At 29.9% G+C, this 21,420-nt stretch overlaps 2 protein-coding genes across 2 annotated transcripts; one reads left to right on the top strand and one right to left on the bottom strand.

Moving 5' to 3' along the window:
• Positions 1-2,002: 2,002 nt before the first annotated feature.
• On the top strand, positions 2,003-2,654 carry LOC149515241 (uncharacterized). Its single transcript, XM_089742397.1, has 2 exons — positions 2,003-2,236; positions 2,332-2,654. Exons 1-2 carry the CDS (start codon positions 2,003-2,005, stop codon positions 2,509-2,511), a joined length of 414 nt encoding a protein of 137 aa, XP_089598523.1. The 3' UTR covers positions 2,512-2,654.
• Positions 2,655-11,372: 8,718 nt separating this feature from the next.
• LOC111303834 (receptor protein kinase TMK1-like) lies at positions 11,373-15,917 on the bottom strand. Its single transcript, XM_022900290.2, has 2 exons — positions 13,052-15,917; positions 11,373-12,197 (listed from the first exon to the last, which is right to left on the bottom strand). The coding sequence occupies exons 1-2, from the start codon at positions 15,453-15,455 to the stop codon at positions 11,689-11,691; spliced, it is 2,913 nt and encodes a 970-aa protein (XP_022756025.2). The 5' UTR covers positions 15,456-15,917; the 3' UTR covers positions 11,373-11,688.
• Positions 15,918-21,420: the final 5,503 nt, after the last annotated feature.

The following is a 21,420-nucleotide window of genomic DNA, read 5'->3' on the forward strand; positions in this document are numbered from 1 at the left end:
ATTTTTTTATACATAAATTATCACAGTTTAAAAATTAAAAAATTATGGATATTTAAATTTAAAATTTAAATCTAATACATACCAATTTTTTTGAAAGATAATTACAATGAAGCTATAAGAGGGAAAAGACAGGACGAAGGCATTTTTTTTCTTTTAGCAATTTTCTTAATCGGACCATTGGAGTTTAAAAATGATAATTAATGACAGAATTTTGTGTCATTAAATTAAAAAAAAATTAATAAATAACATTGTCGAGGTAAAGAATCAAATGGACCGGACTGGCTTGGAGGCTTTCTGCTCAGGCTGGACTATATGTTGATCTCTCCTGACAGAATCAGAAAGAAAAAAAAAAAAAAAAAAAACCCCTTTCAATTCAGGGGAAAACAAAAACTACACGTAATAGCATTTATATGCAACTTGTATAGAGTACGAAAAAGAGAAAACTCCTTATATGTGCAAATCGTGTGTTAAGATGGGTGATTATAGGTCATTTTCTTTGTAAACCCAACAGAATTGTACATTAATACCCAAATCAAGAGAAATAATCTGGCCGTAAGACAATACCACTAGTTAAAAAATCTCGAAATCAAGAGTTTGGCAGATCCATCACTGAATTTAGAAGAATCGTCCCTTCTTAATCTAAGACCATTCTATAGCTGCAACTACAAAGAATGCTCAAAATGAGTTGTGTCGATGTAATTCTTGATTCGGTGAAGGGAAGCAGAAGAGTATTTAGAGTTTAGAATGTTGAATATTTGGTTTAATTCTCTCTGTTATATAATGACTAGATAAACTAAACAAATGATTGTTTATTTTGAAATTATGTGTGACGTTGAAGATGTGACAGTCATAATGGTGTGCTATGATGGCCACTAAAATGTAACAAGTTGCTTTGAAATATGACGATTTCACTGTGACATTAAAAATCAAATATCAGCAGTTAGATGGATATTTAAGACCTTGTTTTAGTAAGGGTGGGAGCTAAAACTTCACAGCTAATGGCACCACTCACCAGTTAAGGTTGCACCAAATCCAGAGATCAAATCAAGGTGAAGTTAAGGTGGACGGGGACAAGGGCAACAACTGCCCATTTCAAACAAACTAGGTCAGTCAGTCACATCCTTTTTTCTCAAATGATCATCTCCTAATAGGTCTTGCACCATAAACAAGTGCCTAATCATCATGAACTTGATTCCATTCCACTTTGGTCTTTGTTATAGGGAGCAAATGGATCTAAATGAACCTTCGGTATTATGTTCAAAACAATACAAAAACCAACATGGAAGCAACATAAAATTATAAAGCAATGGAGATCAAGTGAAGCATTTAACAGTCAAAATCATTTCATTGTCTTCAGACTTTCTTATCTTTGTATCGAAGGTCTGATGATAATTACAGACAGAAAAACTATAGCCGTATGCTAAAAAGGTGTCATGAAATCGAATCTTGTTCTTTATAGTAAGACCCAATACAGTAAGGATTTGGAATAAGACACCATCAATCAATCCCCCATCCAAAATAAATCAAATCACCTCCTCCATTTAACCATAATTATCGATCATCACCTTATTTCTCAGCTCTACTCTCCAGGAAAAATACTCAATTTTTACGGTGTAAAAGGAATCTCTATCCCTCTACAGCTGGAGGAAGAAAACAGCTAAATTGCTGTCCTTATTGTCTCAGTAAGAATTAGATACGGTTACATTGGTACGTTCCAGACTTTTTACCTGAAACGTGTGGAGTGACGTGGTGGTGACTGTCATTCGAAACGGTGCCATCAGAACTGAGAGAGATTGTGTTTTTCTTTTCTTTATTATTATATATACAAACTTACAATCATTTCTCCGAAATGGCTAAAATGGCTGCACCCCGCAATCATTTGCATGAGTTCTACTTTCGAATGCTTCACTCTTTAAATTGCGAACTACCTTCCCTAGCATTTTTCACATCTCCATCTTCTCTCTAGTTCGGTTTAGCGATAAATTTTCGACTTGCTAATCTAATGGCAGCGGCATTTACTTTAAAGGTTGTCTCAAATGGGGCACTGATACTGATCTTATGCTTGCTGGTTTTGCTAGGAGTTTCGGGTCTCTTTCTTTCTTTCTCTATCTCCAAGTTTTGTTTCATTTGCTTTAATGTAAATGAGCTATTTTTCATGCTTTGCTTTGTTGCTTTTTTGACAGGCTTCGTTTCTGGCCATGGATGCTTCTATGAAAAGGCGGCTCAAAGTAGAAAGGTTCATTACTCTGTTTAGTTTTTTCAAGTGTTTCTCTTTTTCTCCTTTTGCTTTCATGACATGAAAGAAACTAACAGAACTCTTCATGCTTGCAGATGCTGCAGACTGATTTGAAGGGAAAAAATGAGGTAGTGACGGGTTCACTTCATGGATTACCAAGCAATGCTGGGAATGGAGAAAACATGGTGGGATGGGAACTAAGGACAGTGCCTTCAGGACCAGACCCGTTGCACCATAATGGTGGTAGTCCTAAGAAGCCTCGGACTGATCCTTAAAAATCCCAGCATATGTTTTAGTAATTATATTATAATATAAATCTAGTTAGTTTCATCTTCTCTTTTGGAGATGTAGTTTTTGTTTAATCATGAAGAGACTTTTGTCATAGTCTCCCATCCTTATGTTGTTGCTTGTTTCCCACTTTTTGGTTATATAAATGCAAATGTACGTGTGCTTCACATTAATGCATTGTATTTTTCTTCTGCATCTTGAAAACCCTGCACTTTGAACTGATTCGTTCCCTAGTCTTGGATTCTCGCCTGGCAGAAAGGCAGTTAGGACTGAGAGTAATCAATTTGTTGCATATTTTGAATCAAGATGTGCCCCATTGACTCTTGTATTTTCTGTTCTTTTCAATGAAGGGTTCATTTTCCACAGAAAAAAAAGAAAGAACTTCAAAACATTAAATTTGACTATTGATTCTAAATTTCAAATACAAAAAAGAAAAAAAAAGAAATGAAGGACAAATTTGCTGTTAAGAAAATTAATGACCCTTGAAAAGATTTTTACCAGAAGAAAAACCAGCCAAAGAGGCCTGTGGTAAATGGTGACATCAAAGAGAGAGAGAGAGAGAGGATGTGATTGTTTGGAGGCCGGCTGCGTCAGAGTAACAGTCGGGCAGTGTCACAGTCAAAGTCTGACCATTTAAAGTCATAGCACAATTGTGGGTTGGAAGAGAATCAAAGGAGGTGACATTTGGTTTGTGGGTTTATGCCAGCCGATTTGTACTGCAATAACAAACCCTGAGCTTCATTTGCTCAACCAAATCTATATATCCAGGATGGAAATTAATGATTTGACAGTGCTGATGCTGGGATGACTCTGGTGAAATTATTCCCTTTCATGTCAGCTGGTAAGATCTGATATTCAGATCAGCCAGCACATAACAATGTGTCAATATCCAATAAACATTAATTACTTGTAGGGAATTCGGGTAGGGTTATACATCCATGTCGGAGTCCGATTCGGCCTGATTTTATTTATTGTTTTTATATGTAAAGATTTTGATTCAAAATGCAAGTTTTATAAACACATTTTCAAAAGAGATGCCGACTGGTTATGAGCTAAAATTTTCAAGATAGTTAAAGCTTAAATCTAAAACTTTTATAAAAAGCGAAAGTACTTTTAGTAAAGAATCTTAAAAGCAAAAAATTTTCAATAAACATGGTTACTCTTTAGTCTAAGAGAACAGTAAAGATGCAAGTTTGAAATTTTGCTAAATCATCTAGATTTTTTTGGATAAAATTTACTTAGACATCTTGTAGAACAAAAACTGTCACGAAATATCTAATATGTCCAGAGACGGATCCAAGATTTACATTTAGTAGGAGCAAAAACATATAATGTTGATATACATAAATAAATTAAAATATATAAAAAATTGCTTTATATATACATAAAAATAACATATAACAATTGTTATTTTTGAGTTTTTATATTTTGAAAGCATTGTAAAATCTTTTCATTATCAATATTATAAAATATATCTTTTTCTATATATGTAACTAAACAATTATTTATCCAAGAATATCTCATTCAATTGTGCAAATGATTTTTCACAATCTTCAAAGAAAAAAAAAAACCTCTTTCAATTGATGCAATAAAAATTAGTAATACCAAAGCTAATTTCATAAGTAAGTATACCAATAGATACACAAAATATTTTTTTATCTCAATAAGTTTCATGAAAAGGTCACTGGTACTTTTCAGACTTGTAAACTCATCATAAGATATTAAATTAACAATATAAGTTTCAAGTTGATTGTCAAGAACTAGTAGCTGCACATTAAAAAATTCAATTGAATAAAACTAAGCAAGACGAATAAATTTTTCCTTATCAAAAGTTGTAAAAGAATCATAAAGATTTAAAGAAGCTACATAAAGAAATAACTCCATATTCACATTATTAAAACGATTGTTGATCTCTTGAAATTACACATCAATTACTGTATAAAATAACTCAACTCGATAATAATGAAAATTTGTTATTGTTTGAATATTACGTCAAGGTCTTCCACGAGTTACAAATATATCCATATTTGGGGATGCCAATATTATTTTTGTCACAAAATAAAGATACCTCATTTTGCAAAGATTCACATCCATCATCTCTCATTGTTTGTAATCATTGCTTTCTTACTCTTACTAATGCCATTACATTCATAATATCTTGATATGGCCTTTGTAATGCCAAGGATAATTTATTTGTAATCCCTAAGATATTTTTCATCAAATGCAATTTAAAAGTAAAGTAAAAAAATTGAGTTGAATCTAATAAAGCAAGAGCTTCACCCTTTTGCTTTGAGCTATTCTCATCTTCTACAACAATTTCAAGCACATCAATAATGAAACTAAACATAAGGATTAAATTTATAAAGTCTCATAATGTAAACCTCATTGCGTATCCTCAGCTCATTGAAGACTTATTTTTTTATTTAAATCCCTTTTTCGTAAAAAATTCACCGACTCGTAATGCCTCAACAATTTATCATGTTGTTTTTCTCGAAGAACATATCTTCATTTATATGAAGCCCCAATAGTATTCACTACATTTGTCACAATGTTGAAAATTAATACAATTTGAACATGATTCTTTGCTACGGTTATAAGTGTCAATTGAAGTTGATGAGCAAAATAATGAACATAATAAGCAAATGCATTATCTTTCATGATCAAAGTTTTTAATCCATTGAATTTACCTTAAATGTTGCTTGCTTCATCATAACCTTGCCCACAAATCCTTGACATACTCAAATTAGGCTTAGATAATAATGCCTCAATAGCTGCTTTAAGTGACAAAATGATTATATCACTAACATCTATTATACTCAGAAAACATTTAATACTATGCCTTTAGAATCCACATAGCGCAAAATAATAGCAACTTGTTCTTTGATTGAAACATCACAAAATTCATCAAGTAAAATGAAAAATAATCCATTTTCAAGATCTTCTATAATAGTATTGGTAGTCTTAATTGTTATGGCACGAATAAGATCTTTTTTAATATCATGTGTTATTACTTTTGAATTTCCCAATGTATTCCTTAAGATAATACCATTGAAGGTTTCAATATGATTGGTAAGAAATCTAAGAAGGTCAAGAAAATTTTTATGATTGTGAGAATTCTTGATTTTATCTCTACCACGAAATGCCAAACATTGACATAAAAGAAAGCAAATACAATCAAATGTCGTAGTTAAGTGAACTTAATAATCTTTTCATGCTTGATAGGATTGTTTTGCAAAAGCAATTTGAATATATTGTTTTTTATTTAGCAAATCTTGACAACATTTCCAAGCTTTGTTATAAGCATTATTAGGACCTCCAACATGAATATCAAATCTTTCTTTCTTTTTCCAATTTGCAAATCCATTTGAAACAAAACAATCACCACTTGCTTGCTCTTCAATATATATTCTATAAAAATAATAACACAAACAAAAAGCGGCATCCTTTTCTATACTATATTCCAACCAATTAGCATAACCTTTGAACCATGTAAGAATAAAATGACATAATGCCTTTCCAATATTTCTTTTGAAAAAATTATGTTCATAAGGTTGACATGGACTTTTTAGCAAATAAACTTTTCGAACCTTGTCTCTATCATTAGCATTATAGTCTAAAATTTTTTTCATAACCCGAGATTCTAAGGAAGATCATCTAAGTTTAATCCAACATGAACTTACTTTGTACAATATTGTGTGCCACTAGTATTGATTCCAGATGATTCTTCAAAAATTGTCTTCCTTTTAATAAGATATTTCTCCATAACTAATAAATTAAATAGTTTAGTTTAGGTAATTTATAAAAAATAAGATGTATTCAAAATATAATTATGTATGATAATAAAGATCAACCGACTCTATATTTGAATATATTAGTAGAAATGCAATTCACATATTGTAAACATACTACCATCTAAGAAATTAGATGAAACTTCTAACTAGTTTTATAATCTTCATATAAAAATTAATTTTTGCCAAACTTAAAGTTAATTTAACTAAATGAGTAATAACTAAAAAATAAAAAAAATATATAAAACACAAAAAACTCAAACATGATTAAAAAATATATATGCTATCAATAACATGATCAAATTATTTCATCAATATAACAAATTTTAAATAGTAAGTAAACACTCTATCACATTGACTTATTGACTAATTATAAAAATATATAAAAAAAATTTACTTATTTTAATATCTTATTAGAAGAAAAAGATAATCAACTTGTAATTTATTTCTTTAGTTTAGTAAAGTTCTTTTCCCTCTTTTAATTTCTTTAGTTTCCTTCCTTGGTTTTCTGTTAAGAATTGGTCTTGCTTTTTTGGTTTTAAAAAGTAAAAGCTATAAGTAAGGAAGGAAGAGGAAAACGGATGGGTTTTTTACAATCAATTCACTTGCTTTTGTTTTGTTTTTTTTTTTTTTTTTTAATAACTTTAGAATCTTTCTTTATTCAAATATCTATCATTTTTAATCAATACAACTTTTGACTTTTTTAATATATTATATATTTTATTTTTATTTTCAGTGGGGCATTATAAAAGAAAATAAAAACTTTTAGCATTTTTATAATATATTTTTAAGGGGTATAAAGATCTTAGTGGGGACAAATAGCCCCCTACCTTCACCATGCATCTACCCTTGCTGCCTTGTAAGAAATTGGATAGAACTTCAAACTAGTTTTATAATCTTCATATAAAAATTAATTTTTACTAAACTTAAAGTTAATTTAACTAAATGAGTAATAATTAAAAAATAAAATATATATATATAAAACACAAAAAACTCTAATATGATAAAAAATTATTCATGCTATCAGTAATATGATCAAATTATTTCATCAATATAACAAATTTTAAATAGTAAATAAACATTCTATCACATTGATTTATTAACTAATTATAAAAATATATAAAAAATTACTTCCTTGAATATCTTGTTAGAAGAAGAATATAATTAACTTGTAATTTGTTTCTTTAGCTTAGTGTCTTTCTTTTCCCCATTTTAGTTTCTTTAGTTTCCTTCTCTCGTTCTTTGTTAAAAATTAGTCTTGAAAATTCATCGTTCCTGAACAATCAAGAAGTCTACACAAAGATTTGCTTTCTTATAAATATATGCTATAGAACACTGTCGATCTAAACAACAATTTACAGTCCGTTAACTTATGAAATAGAGGATCTTCACATATACAAGTTGTAACACCTTTTGCGCAGCCATTAAAACATCATATTCATAAACAAAACACCTAAAATGATGAGCATGATTATCAAAGCTTCAACTTATTATTTATTTTCTTAAACAAACAAGTGTGAACTGAGTTGAAGCTTTTACACTCGACTCAATCTTGATTAAAGTTCAGGCCTAGTGAAAGTTTGATTAAACTATTGTGATCCTAGGGTCTTATTTAATGGAGAAAACTTCAGAATTTCTAGCTCTCTGTACATTGATCATTATAAAGCTGAAGAAAATGGTGTTAGGAATTAGATTTTTAGCTCACTGTAATTGATCATTATAAACTCTAATAAAATTCCAATGAAACATTTTTTTAATAATAAAGGAATCATTTGCATCTCATAAATGTAAAATTTAGTGACATAAATTTTTAACCAAATAGGACATCAAAATCACTGCTTGATTCATAATAACCAAGTGGGTTGGGTGAGATTGTACACCCTTTTCTCTTGGATTCAAGAGATACATATATTCCATGATTAGATAACAATATCTTATCCTTTCCCACAAAAAAAAATCTAATCTTTGATTAAATTATGACATTGTGTCAACATACTCTTTCCTAAAATTTCAAATACTGAACTTATAAAGGGTAACGAAAGAAATGTGATTCGGTTCAACCCCAATCTGCAAAAATATAGCATGAATCTCTACTATTTGATGGAAAATCAGCACAACCCGAATGAAGGGTAATGAAAGTAATGTGATTAATGATTAGGCTCAACCCCGGAAATTGACAAGATCCATGAGACTACAGGGCCTCAGGGTTGAAGGGAAATTTGGTGATTTTAGTTAGAAAAAATGGGTTGGGTTTTGGGGTTTTGGTGGGAGATAAAAGAGGGTTTGGCTGGGTTAGAGAACTTGGTGTTAAGGCGGGGAGAAGGCTCATAGTTACAAATTTCCGTTTTCCAAAATGTCGGCCAGTTATGGACTGGATTATCTACTCCGGGCAGGGCTCCCGTTCAAGCCCATTATGTTCTAAGTTGTCTATGGACCAGGCCGTATGTCTCGACCCACGCTCACAAAACCGGTACCACTAACAATTCCGCATACAAAGAATTTATTCTTTTAGGAAGTGTAAATTAATAGAATATTTAATGAATAGTTTATGAATATATTTAATTTTTATTTATTTATTAAATTTAACAAAAGGTTACAAATAATATTTGAAAATTTTTTAATTAAATAAATAGATCATGAATATAATAAAATTTATTTGAAAAAAACTAATAAAACATTGGATGAGCAGTAAATAAATATTTTCTATTTCTATTCATTTATGTTTATTTTTTAAATTAAAAAAACAAATACAAATATTATTTTATAATTCATTAATTAAATAAAAATATTACAAATATAACTATATTCGTTCATATTAAATTTGTTTATACTCCCAACTAGAGATAGAAAACATCATTTGTTAGTCACGACTAATTTTAACAAGGATGCTCGGGTTTAGCACTCTAAGGTGCAAATCCTGGGAGGCCCGGCCTAAGCCAACCCGAGCTATCCATTCCCACTGCCTAGAAAAAGGACATTTAAATTATTTGTTCATTTTTTTTATTTAATTTTGTTTTTAAGGTGCTTTAAAACCTAATAGCATTATAATTATGTGTTTTCTTTTTTTTTTTTCTTTTTTCCTCAAAAATTTGATGCAGTAGATTAAAAACTGTTCATGGTCCAAATTCAAAAAGATGATAGCCGAAAGTGAATCATGAATAATTTGGATTCAATTAAGAACTAGGTATCTATAATTTGTTGTTTCTATTATATAATTTCATAGATAATTAAATTTACTTTTATTCATGTTTCATATAAGTTTCCTTAAATTCCTTAGCAACAATGGATTGAATGAGAATCAGAAACAACCTTTTTCCTGTCTGAAACATGTGGGTATTTTGATGTTTATAAGGTGCTAAGTGGTAAGTACCACAAACAATGAAACAAGCAAGGAATATAGACACAGACAGTCGTGGGATTGTACAAGCTATTATGTTCTGAGTGTCTAAGCTATGATAGGGAATTTTTGTCTTATATCTTTTCTAATCATTTTTGGTTTGCTTTTACTTTTGTAACTGACTTAAAATGCCAAGTTCTTTTGGTCTCAAAGGTTGCATTGTTATGTCTTTTACGGTCCATTTGAGAGCTGAATTAGAGGGCTTTTATTACATCGAAAAATGTGTTTTATGATTAAATTTTCATATACAATGAAAAGCTTCCAATCAGACTATGGTTTATGACTATAGGATTTGCAATAAAAAAATTAGGATGTCAACGTTATGGATGGGATGGGAATTGGGGTTCAACAAATTTATAGTACCTTGAATTTTCTATTTTGTTTTAATATAAGACTTGAATCAAATATTCAGTAATAATTTAAGTCAAACAAAATTTGATATCCAAAGAGTGATACATGAAAAACCAGCTTCTTCTATGCTTTTGGGGTGATGTGCAACTCGCAAGTTACAATTGGTGGTGTTGGATGTTGCCTACGACAAGAAGCAGATGAAACATTGAGAAACCATCGAAAGTTTGTAAAATGCTAAAGGCTCAAAAAAAATCTAAAATGAAAATTCAATAATTATTAAAATTTTTGTATTTTATTATAATTAATTAAGTTTTATTTTTTTCAGATTCATTAAATTTATAAATATTTATTTTCATTTAATTGAATTTTCAATTGAAAAAAATGAGTGTTAATAATTAATTAATTTTCATTTAATAAAAATTTAAGTTATAAACATAAATATTTAAAGATTTAATTAATTATAATAATAAAATAATTATTTAATTTTAATTCAAGATTTATTTTTTATACTTACGACTCCGTAAAAATTGTTGAGTGTTACAAAAGAGCAGCAACTTAGGATACTTTTAAATTTTATTTTCCTCTAAAACATGGAAAAGTTAATAAATATATGTAACAGGAATGCTGAAAGTATTTGCTTCAATGGCAAGATGGGTCACATCAGAAGAACATAAACTTGGGAACATCAAAGTATTTTCTTCGACGGCAAGTTGGAAACAAAGACTTGAATGGAAAAAAGCAAAATGGGCTCATATGTTAAATGGGAATAAGTTTGGATCATGCATTGCCACATGCCTTTCCCAACGGTTACGAAAAGACTAGAGATTCATGCTTGGCACATGAATCCATACCCATCAATGAATGATATCTCTTTGGCGATTTCAAGAAGAATTAGGTACAGTTTGAATAAAAATGATTTACTGCTAATCTGTAACTTCAGCATCTTTCAAATCTTTCGATTATGAAGTTATGTTCTCTTATAAAAACTGCACAAGTGGCAAATCTAGAAGAAAAGTCTCACCACATGTAGATCGATGTTTGACAACGGGCTGTTGGTATCTCGCCTCTGTCAATGATTTCACACCATTGCGTCAGACATCATTATGTGCATGACATTTTTTTATTTGAAATTTTTAAGAATACAACATCAAGGTTACATCAGCATTACAGAGGAATTTTTTTAGGAAAAAATATGTTCTTTGGTGTTCATCATTTGACTTCCGAGTCCTGATAGTTCTCATGTCACAATGCTGGTGATAGAAAGGAATCAAGCAACAATTTCAAGCGGCTATGCCCTAATCACAAACAAGTATTAACGTTTAATGAACATGTTTCCCATTCGACTAGATTAAGGGTTTCAAATGACAATAATTCTTTACACTGCAACAAAAAAATATAACTGACACACAGTGAAAGAAGTAATGAAGAAATATCCGACACCAGTATCTTTCTATCTACACCGCCATGCGAACATGTTCCATGGCTCAACAAATGAAAAGTAAAATTACTTATACGATATGCAACAATCCAAAGAGGAAGTTTGACATAGTATCCTTTTAAGCACTGAAACATATCACTGGCAACAAGATGGATCAACTTATTCCTTGCTGTAGGCTTAGCTTCCATCGTCATCGACCATCAGCCGATGTGAAGGAGTCTGCAAATCCAGTAGGCTTTGCAGGAATGCTTCCTTTGCTATCATCCAGACTTGTATAGCTCAGGCCTTGGCTTTCTGCTGCCTGCCAAACCTTCAACATCTGGGAAAGTGGCTGGCTGTAATCAATGCCTGAGTAACACTCTGATTCATCATCAATTGGTTTCCACTTCTCAACTAGGGGTGCTAACACATTCACGGCATGGCCCATGTCAGGCCGATGATAAGGCTCCCTTGCAGTGCAATGCCCAGCTAATTCAGCTATGGTGGCAATGCTCTCGTATGTTTCCTTATTCACTTCAAGAGTTGGATCAATTGCAGCCATAAGCGTCTCCTTGTTTGATTTGATTCGCCAAAACCACTCAGCCAAGTAACGGCTCTCCTCTGGGCGCTCCTCATCAAGTGCTGTTAATCCAGTCAATAGTTCCATCAACACCACCCCATAGCTGAAGACATCAACTTTAGTAGTGATTTTCCCCATCACTGCAACCAATAGAAGTTAATTTAATAGGATATACAAAGCCATCAAGGTGAGATCAAATAAAAAATTAAATTTAGAAAAAAAAAGAAAAGTGGTACCATCTCAAGGACTACATCCTATTTAGTGGCGAAGTAGCATATGGAAACTTAAAGTGCAATTAAACAGCATAAATCAGATAAGAATAAAATAATTACAAACATAAGTACTAAATATAACATGAAAGTATGTTTCCTATAAAATGTATATTAATGCATCTTTCATGCTACTTCATTGTCAAAAATTGCTCTCATCTGTAATAGCAGAAAACATAAATTCACAAAGACCAAGTTTCCAGTTGTTGATCATTTTGTGAAGCAGAAAAATGTGAACATTTATCACTATTTTAAAAAAAATTAAAACAAGAAAAAGATTACCAATATCTGAAACAAAGATAGGCATTTTCTTGCAAGAACAGGGCGCTGAAAATAGTGACAGTAGAAACAGGAAGAAGGAATAAAAATGAAATTACCATAAGAGCTGTATTAGATATAATCCATTTTAATGTGTTCCAAGATGAAAAAATATTACGGAACATTGAGCATACAGATACTGTAGCATGCTAAGCAGGTTGACAATTTGTTGGGAAAATGAACTCAATGTTTCTTGTAGTACCTGATGATTAAACAGAACCAAGGTGGACCAAACTTTTATGCAACTGAAATGAAACACAGTTTAAGACAATAATGTGCTTAATTTTTCAGTATAAAGCAAGCAGCTAGATTCAAACCAACAAGAAATATGAGCTCACTAAGAAACTAAAAAAAAAAACCATGATGGAAAAAAAGCTTCAGAGGAGATACAAAATTATATTACTCACCAGCATATTCAGGTGCTAGGTATCCAAATGTTCCAGCAAGTCTAGTCGCCACAGACTTCTCTCCATCAGGTGCAAGTTTCACTAATCCAAAATCTGAAACTTTTGCTCGAAAGTCATCATCTAGAAGAATGTTGGAAGACTTGAGATCTCTGTGTATAAAAGTTTGCCGTGCTAGGTTATGCAGATATTCCATTCCTCTAGCAACATCCAATGCAATACTGAGCCTCCTTCTCCAAGATAGAGGTTCCAATTTCAGGCTCTTCCAATGGAATAGGTGCTTGCTTAGAGCACCATGAGACATATACTCATAGACAAGAAGCCTCTCATTACCTTCAATAGAATAACCCAAAAGAGAAACAAGATGCCGATGTCGGACCTTAGAAAGAACGGCAATTTCAGACTGAAATTCATCCAATGCTTTATTGCTTATAACCCCAGCCTCCATCCTCTTAACTGCTAGTTTTGTTCCATCTTCCAGTTCACCCTTGTAAACAGTCCCAAACCCACCACGGCCAATTTCATTTTCTTGGGCAAAGTCCTTGGTGCATTTGCGAAGTACTTGAACAGAAATGACCAAGTTTCCAGCCTCAATAACATGAGAGTTTTGTGTTGCACTGCTATTACTACTCCCAGAGCTTGTTGCATTTTTACTAAATAAGCTTCCATTGGTGTTATTGGAAACAGCTATCTTAACCATGTTTTCAGGATCTGATGGGTCTTTAGGATGAACCACTATGGAACTAGGAGCGTCAGAAGCTCTTTTTCTCTTCTTACAACAGAATATAGAAAACAGAACCACTAGAAGAAACATGATAGCTATAGCTGCACCTCCAGCCACAATTACCAGCTTGAATCTTTGGTAACCGTTGGATTGGGACTCACCTTTTTTGGCAGTGGCAGTAGATGAATTAGAATTCTTATCTCCATTTGGGGATGGTGATCTGCTGGAAGGTGGTGACTCTGTACCTCCTGAATGATCACTTGGTGGAGATTCTGAACTTGCAGGAGGACTGCTAGAAGGGGAAGGAGCTTTTCTTGTATGATTAGCAATCAACAGAGGATTTCCTTCGGTGACAACCTTCACGCTATCACGAAATTTGGGTAATGGAGGCTCAAGATTGTTCCCACTTAGATCCAACGTTCTCAGATTTTCCAGTTCAGTGAAGTTGTCAGGAACAGTACCATGTATACTGTTTCCCCCTAGCCTAATTTCAATCAATGATTCTAACTTTGCAACTGAAGGACTAAGTGTACCACTAAGATTATGTCTAGGCAAATTGATAATAGAGACCTGAGAATTTGGATTGCAACTCAATCCCATCCACGGCCCAGCACAAGGTTCGTTACCAGACCACGGAGAAGCAAGATTTATAGGGTAATTCATACAACTAAGAAAGTCCAAAAGTGCAGTAACTTCTGGGGCACATGAAATCCCAGGTTCAGATTGACAAAATGAATTGGAAGCATAAGAAAAGTTAACAGCCTTAAACTTCGGTATCGGACCCATCAGCTGATTATTGTTCAAGACCAAGTTATCCAGCTCCATATTGGCCAAGCTCTCAGGAATCAAACCTACAAGCTGGTTCCTATTGAGATTGAGATCTTTCAAAGAAGTCAAATTCCCAATGTTCTCTGGGATTGTCCCTGTGAACTGATTCCCATGAAGCCAAAGCTGTGTCAAAGACACCATTTTGGCAACCACATCGATAGGACCGGTCATCCCTTCACCATACTGATCATTCAACCACAAAATCTGCATCAAAGACTCTCCAAAACTAGCTGGAATCTCACCAGACAATCTGTTATAAGAAAGTTTTAGTGCTACAAGAGATGGTAACTTCCCTAGAAAATCAGGCAGTGGTCCAACCACATTGCACTCAACCAAAGAAAGGTTTGTCAATTGAACCGAATTTGCCAAATCCTTAGGAATAGACCATCCATTACTCTTGTTAAACGGATTATAATCCAAAGCTAAGACACGTACACTGCTAAGTCCATAAAAAAAATCAGCTGGAATAGTATCAAATTCATTGTTATCCAAGTAAGCAAACTCCAACTCTGATAAACCACTAAAGGTAGGCAATTTACCATTAAAATGATTCTTCTGAAGCCCCAAATTATAAAGCTTTGTAAGCTGGTTGAGATTTTGAGGAAGAGGTCCTCTGAGACCAAGATTTTGGACCTGAATTTGAGCAACTCTATCACCAGAACAGAAAACGTGAGGCCAAGGAGGAGGACCACATGGGTTATCTCCGTTTTCAGGCCACTTAAGTAGCTCTGGATTATCCAATCCTTTCTTGAAATCATTCAAGATTTTCAAGTCATTGGGATCTGTAGCACTATAGACTACAGTAAAGAAACATAACAAAACACCAAGACATATCCTTTGATAATCACATTCCATGGCAAAGGATGTTCCTTTCCCAAAGAAAAAACAACACCAAAGAACCTAACAAACTCCACAATGCATTTTCAAAACCCAACATGAGAATTTTAACGGTTATGACATTTGCAGAAGCAAAAAACAAGTAGAAAAGACTAGACCCATATTCATAACTGTGTTAAAAAGAGCAGAAAAACAGAACCTGGAAATGATAGGATTTGGTCAGTAACAAGAAAAGGAAAAGGAAAATTGGTACAGAATGTTGAAAAAAAAAGAAAAACCCAGATTAAAAAATGGGATTTTTTTCCAGTGAGAGAAAGAGACAGGCAAGTGTAAGAATAAAACAAAGATTATGTCGTTGGTTTTTCAGAAATGGGGTTTTTCTTTAATGAAAATTCTTACACCATTTGTACCTTACAAAAGATGAGCAAGTTTTATTTCTAGTAAAAGGGAGTGTGTCTCTCCTCCCTCTCTCTTTCATTTGATTTCATTTTTCTTTTTGTTGGTTTTTCACTAACTTTGGTTTTTTTTTTTTTTTTTTTGGCATTTCCCCCCTTGAAACGTGGCATGAGAATTGAAAAAAAAGACAGACCGCAACAGTAACAGCAACCAGTGACCGACAATGATGATATAAAAAAAGTATAATAGTTATTACTGTAAATTGTAAAAAGAATAAATAATAGTATTTGCAAAGAATGTCTACAAGATGAAAAAAAAAAAAAGGATAAAGATTATTAAATAAAAATTAATGTGAAGTGTGGGTCTATTTCAGGGCTTTGGGACCCACACTTACTTAAGAATGAAGCTGAAGATCCCGCTAATTTCGGTTGGAACGTTAGAGGGTGCTCCATTTTATTTGTGGAAAGTGGAACTAAAATTTCCGATATTAGAAATTGAAATGTTCATGTTTTGCTGAAACCGAACATTCAAACTATAATTTGGTTTGGATTTTCTTCTGGCCAGATATATTTTGGTTTGGATTTAAGATTGAATATGTTATTGTCTTTAAGGATTGATAACAAATTTTCTTATTTATTTAATATTGTTAATGTTTTAAACATAAAATAGTAAAATTAATTAAAATTTATCATTTGTTTTAATAAAAAATTCGTAAAATATTTTAATTTTGGTGGTTTTTTTTTTTTAATTCTCACCAAATTAAAAGCATAACTGTAAAGTTTATCCTTTGCATTAACAAAATATTTTAATATTATTTACTTTAAAAAATCAACGAAATCAAAAGTATAATAATAAATTTTAATTTTAATATTAAATCATAATATAATAGCCAATACCTTGCAAATTTCATTTAGCAGGGGCTAATGGGCTTCTTTACCCATTTATTAACATCAACGTGAATAATCAACTTTTATTGATCAAAGTGGAAGAGTTCGATATTTTTGAAGTAAAATTTTGATTTTGAATATTGTAAATAAAAAAAATAAGTTTAAAAAAATTTGTTCTTCTTATGAGATTAAACTCAACTCAATTTTAAATTAATTAAAATTTAAAGTAATTATTGAATACCGAAAATCTCGAATCAACAAAAAAAATTCAATGTGAATATGTTTTAATTAAATGATTGTGCAAAAGATGGGATTTTCCAACGGTTTGAAACGAATAATATAAAAAAGTAGCTACAGTATGTTTTAAACAAATCTTCATTGTAAATCAGTGGAGGAAATCTAGGATTTTAGGATTGTTGATGTTCAAATTTGTAGTGGTCTTTTGAAGACATATTCAGCAGGAGAATCTGGAAGACAAAAGTGATAAGAAGGGTCACAGTCTAATTTTCTTTTTCCTTTACAAACAAGTTGAAGTTGGAATATGTTCAAAGGATTGCTCTTTATATGCTCGCTTGATTTGGTCAGTGCTGATTTATTCTTTGGATTAAAGTGTAAGTGTTTATATTTATATAGGTTGATACCGAAAGATATTTCATTATCATAACCAATGATATCCAAAAGCTTATTGCCCTCATTTGATGTCTTTGATCAAAGTAATGAAACATATAGCATCTGTGTCCAAACAAAGTTTTAAGATTTTTGTGCCAAGAAAAAAGAATGAAGGTTGTTCATTTCACCATCACCCATTCCCAGCCACTTGCCATTCCTTGACAAAATCACATGCCTCAAAGGAATCATGCCCTGTCCAATTGGTAACATCCAAAAGCCAGACTCAGAGCAGGACCTTGTAAGAAAAGAGCCAGAGTCTTCCTTTCTTACAATTATAATTGCATCAAATTACCAATCCTTTTATTCTTGAGTGAACAAAATAAAACAAATTTTATTCTTGATTAAATAGATTAGAGGGTTTACGTTATAATAGTAATATAAAGAATACCAAAAAAGATTTGAATGAAGTTTTTTAGATAAAATTCGTAAAATTTTTTATTAGAAACGATTTTAAAAAATTAAAACAGATAAATTAAAAGATTTTGTTACATAAATTAAGTATGTAAAATTTAAAAATATTTTAATAAATTTTAATATATATTTTTAGCTAGATAATTTTAATAAAAATATTGACAGAATTTTGATTATTGAATAAATATCGATTAAATTTAAATTATAAACAATATTTTAAATAATTTTTTATATATTATTGATCTTTATATTAAATTTTATCAATTTGTCGATTTGAATTTTTTATTAAAATTTTTATTATATTAGTTTTAAAAAAAAATTCCCAAATTTCATCTAAAAAACTTTATATAAGTTTTATCCTAAGAATACCTATGTATTATTGTCTTTAAAGTGTTTTATAGGTTTATCATGTTAATTAATTAACAAATATGAAGATCTTATTTGTTATCTAACGAATTTTTTAGTTCTACCTTTAAAAAGGCTCCTCCAATAAAAAATAAATAAATTCAGGGCTCCTTTATGCTTTTATCCCAATTTAAAGAAATGTTAAGTTAAATTATTTTGGTATTAAGTTATGTTAACAAATGCCTGAAGATATTTGTTAATTTGTTAACGGTCATTGTTATCTATATTATTACCATATATTAAAAATATCCCAAACTCTTCTGATTTTATTTTACTTTTTACTTTAACTATTCGAATCAGATTAAATTAAATTTGATTTAATTTATAAAATAATAAATAAAATTATAAATATTTAAAAATTTGATTAGAATCTTATTCAAATTTTTATACAATTTAATTCCATTCGAAATGAATTATATTGATTCAATTCAATTCATTAGTTTCTTATATTTAAATTTTTTTTATTTTTCATATATTATTTTAATATAAATATTAATATATTTAAATAAATTTAGATATAAAACTATTTTTATTTATAAAAATTTTAAAAATTAATAAAAATATAAAATTTAATTTAATTTTTTTATTTTTCACTTTTTAATCTAAAATTCGATTCATATGATATATAAATTTAGTATTTAAATTTAATCCAAATCAAATATTACAATTCCAATTTTTTTTTAATTTTTTTCTCACTTAGTGCTGAATCTTCATAACCTATTCACCAATTAATACGTGTCGGTACTTATAACTTTACCTTCTTTGCTCTTTCTTTGAACCGTTGATTATAATAGTATAAAGTGGTTCTTGCTTGGTGGATTGAAAAAAGTAAAAGGCAGACAGAGGAAATACATTTAATTCAGCCTAGTTTGCACTCCCAAATTCATACCAGAACTCCTTACCTTTTATAGATGATCAGCAGCACTTCATTTTCTTCCTTGTTGCTTATATCCTATAATTGAATATTATTATATGTATCATATAATAATAATAATAATAATAATAATAATAATCTACGTCTATACTACTATATTAAACCTCTAATTTTCTTTTGACATCTATTTTAATTTTTTTTTAATTTTATAGACTATGAATATTTGGATTTATATGCTTTAATTTGTAAACTTTTATATATTTATTCTTTGTAAATTCTTAATTCCATAGTCACTATCAATTAAAAAAATGTTGAACTCGCAACGTAAGTGCGGATAACCTACTAATATATATAAAAAAACGAGATTAGAGTTTCTCAATTTGAAATCCATGTGACTTTCTTGCAATGGTATATGGATATTATTAGTCATCATTCTATTTTTTGAGCTTTTTTTTTTAACCCTAACACATAAGTTAAATAAAAAATTAATTAAATTTGACTCAATTAATTTATACAATTATTTTTTAAAATATAATATTTAACATGTTTAATTGATCTATTTAATCAATTATGTTATCTTTCAAATTATGATTTTTTGTAAAAAAAAATTGAATAAGAAATTTTAATTTTTTTATTTTTCCCTTAAATATAATTTATTATTTAATAAATTTTCATTAAATTTAAAAGGAAATTGATATATTGATTACAAATTTTTCTTTATAAATCTTGAGCTCTTGGCTAATAGTATTTTCATTTTAGTAATTGGCAATAAATAAATATCGGACAATTTCTTTTACTTTTTAATCATTTTGGTCCTTCAAATAAAGTAAGTTTTAATTAGCACCTCTGGATAGAGAGTGTGGGGTCCACTGCGTTATACTTTTCCAACCGACTCACGGAGAGCCACAAATTCAGAATCACTTATAACGGGAAAAGGAATTAGAATAAGTTAATTTATTTATAATCCATTATTATATCCAAAGCTTTTAGATACTTAATAATTAATCTTTATTAAAATATTAAATTATTACAATCCAAAACTTAATTTAATTATTTATGCTATCGGCTTTTAAAAGATTTTATTTATTATAATTTAAATTTTTTATAAGATTCATACTACCTATTATTTTTTATAAAAATGTAAATAAATAAATTTTCAACAAATCATTTGGAGATATGTTCAATTTTTATTCATTTATTAAATTTAATAAATAATTTTAAATAATAATTTTATATTAATTTATTAAACAAATTGAATATGAATAAAATTTTATTTTATTCGTTTATATTCATAAATAAATTCGTGTAATATTTATTTAAAATTTATTTATTTTGTTTATTTATTATTCAATAATAATAATAAAAATATATTTTTATCTTTTATTTTATTATTCTAACACGTTCATTTATTTACTTATTTTATTATTTATATTTGTTTAAAGTTTGTTTATATTCATTTATTGTTTGATTATTTTTTATTTTTTAATTGTATGTTTATTTGTTTAAATTTCTTTGATTACGATTTATTTATTATTTATGAATTTTTTTATTATTTATAAATATATTCAATTATATATATTTGTGAACATATTCATTTAATATTCATAAATAAATCAATTCACTTAATTTAAATGAAATAAATACAAATTAAACATGAATATTCTATAATATAAACAAATTGAACTCAAACATAATAAATAATTAATTTTTTTATTGAACACAAAATACATTCGAACAATTCTAAAAAAAAGATCAAATGAATTTGTTAATATTTGATTGATTTAAATCCTTATTCTTTTATAAAATAAAAGATGATATGACTTTTATTTATACAATCTGACTTTAACGAACTAACATATGCTTTATATTATAAAAATATTAAAGGATTTAATCGAACCACACTCTTCTTCTTAGCTTTTTACTTATGATTAAATTATAAAAAATTAACCATCATTATTCCAAATTTCTAACTAATAAGATCCTGACCGGCTGGACAAGATCCTCTTATCGTTTCATGTTTCTTTTGGCCAGAGATCCTGTTCTCTTGGCAAAGTGCCACCCGCTAAGAACCCAAAATAAACGGTAAACCCCATTGATGTATAAACCTTAAACACTGTGTTTATATATAACTATGTAATTTCAAACAACTTCTGATAATCACTTTCTCACCTCACAGGGACAAAGGAAAGCAGACAATGCATGGGCCATGACACCGAGAAATGGACTCACCATGTGTCCGAAAGACATCACTAATCTTTAGACAAAATGGAACCGTCATGTTCTACAATTCACAAAAGAAACGACAATCACAACGCAGATTCTATGTCGTTATGCGTGAGGG

Source organism: Durio zibethinus, chromosome 13 (genome assembly GCF_047325235.1).
Source record: "Durio zibethinus cultivar Kanyao isolate XHJ-2024 chromosome 13, ASM4732523v1, whole genome shotgun sequence".
NCBI lineage: Eukaryota > Viridiplantae > Streptophyta > Magnoliopsida > Malvales > Malvaceae > Durio > Durio zibethinus.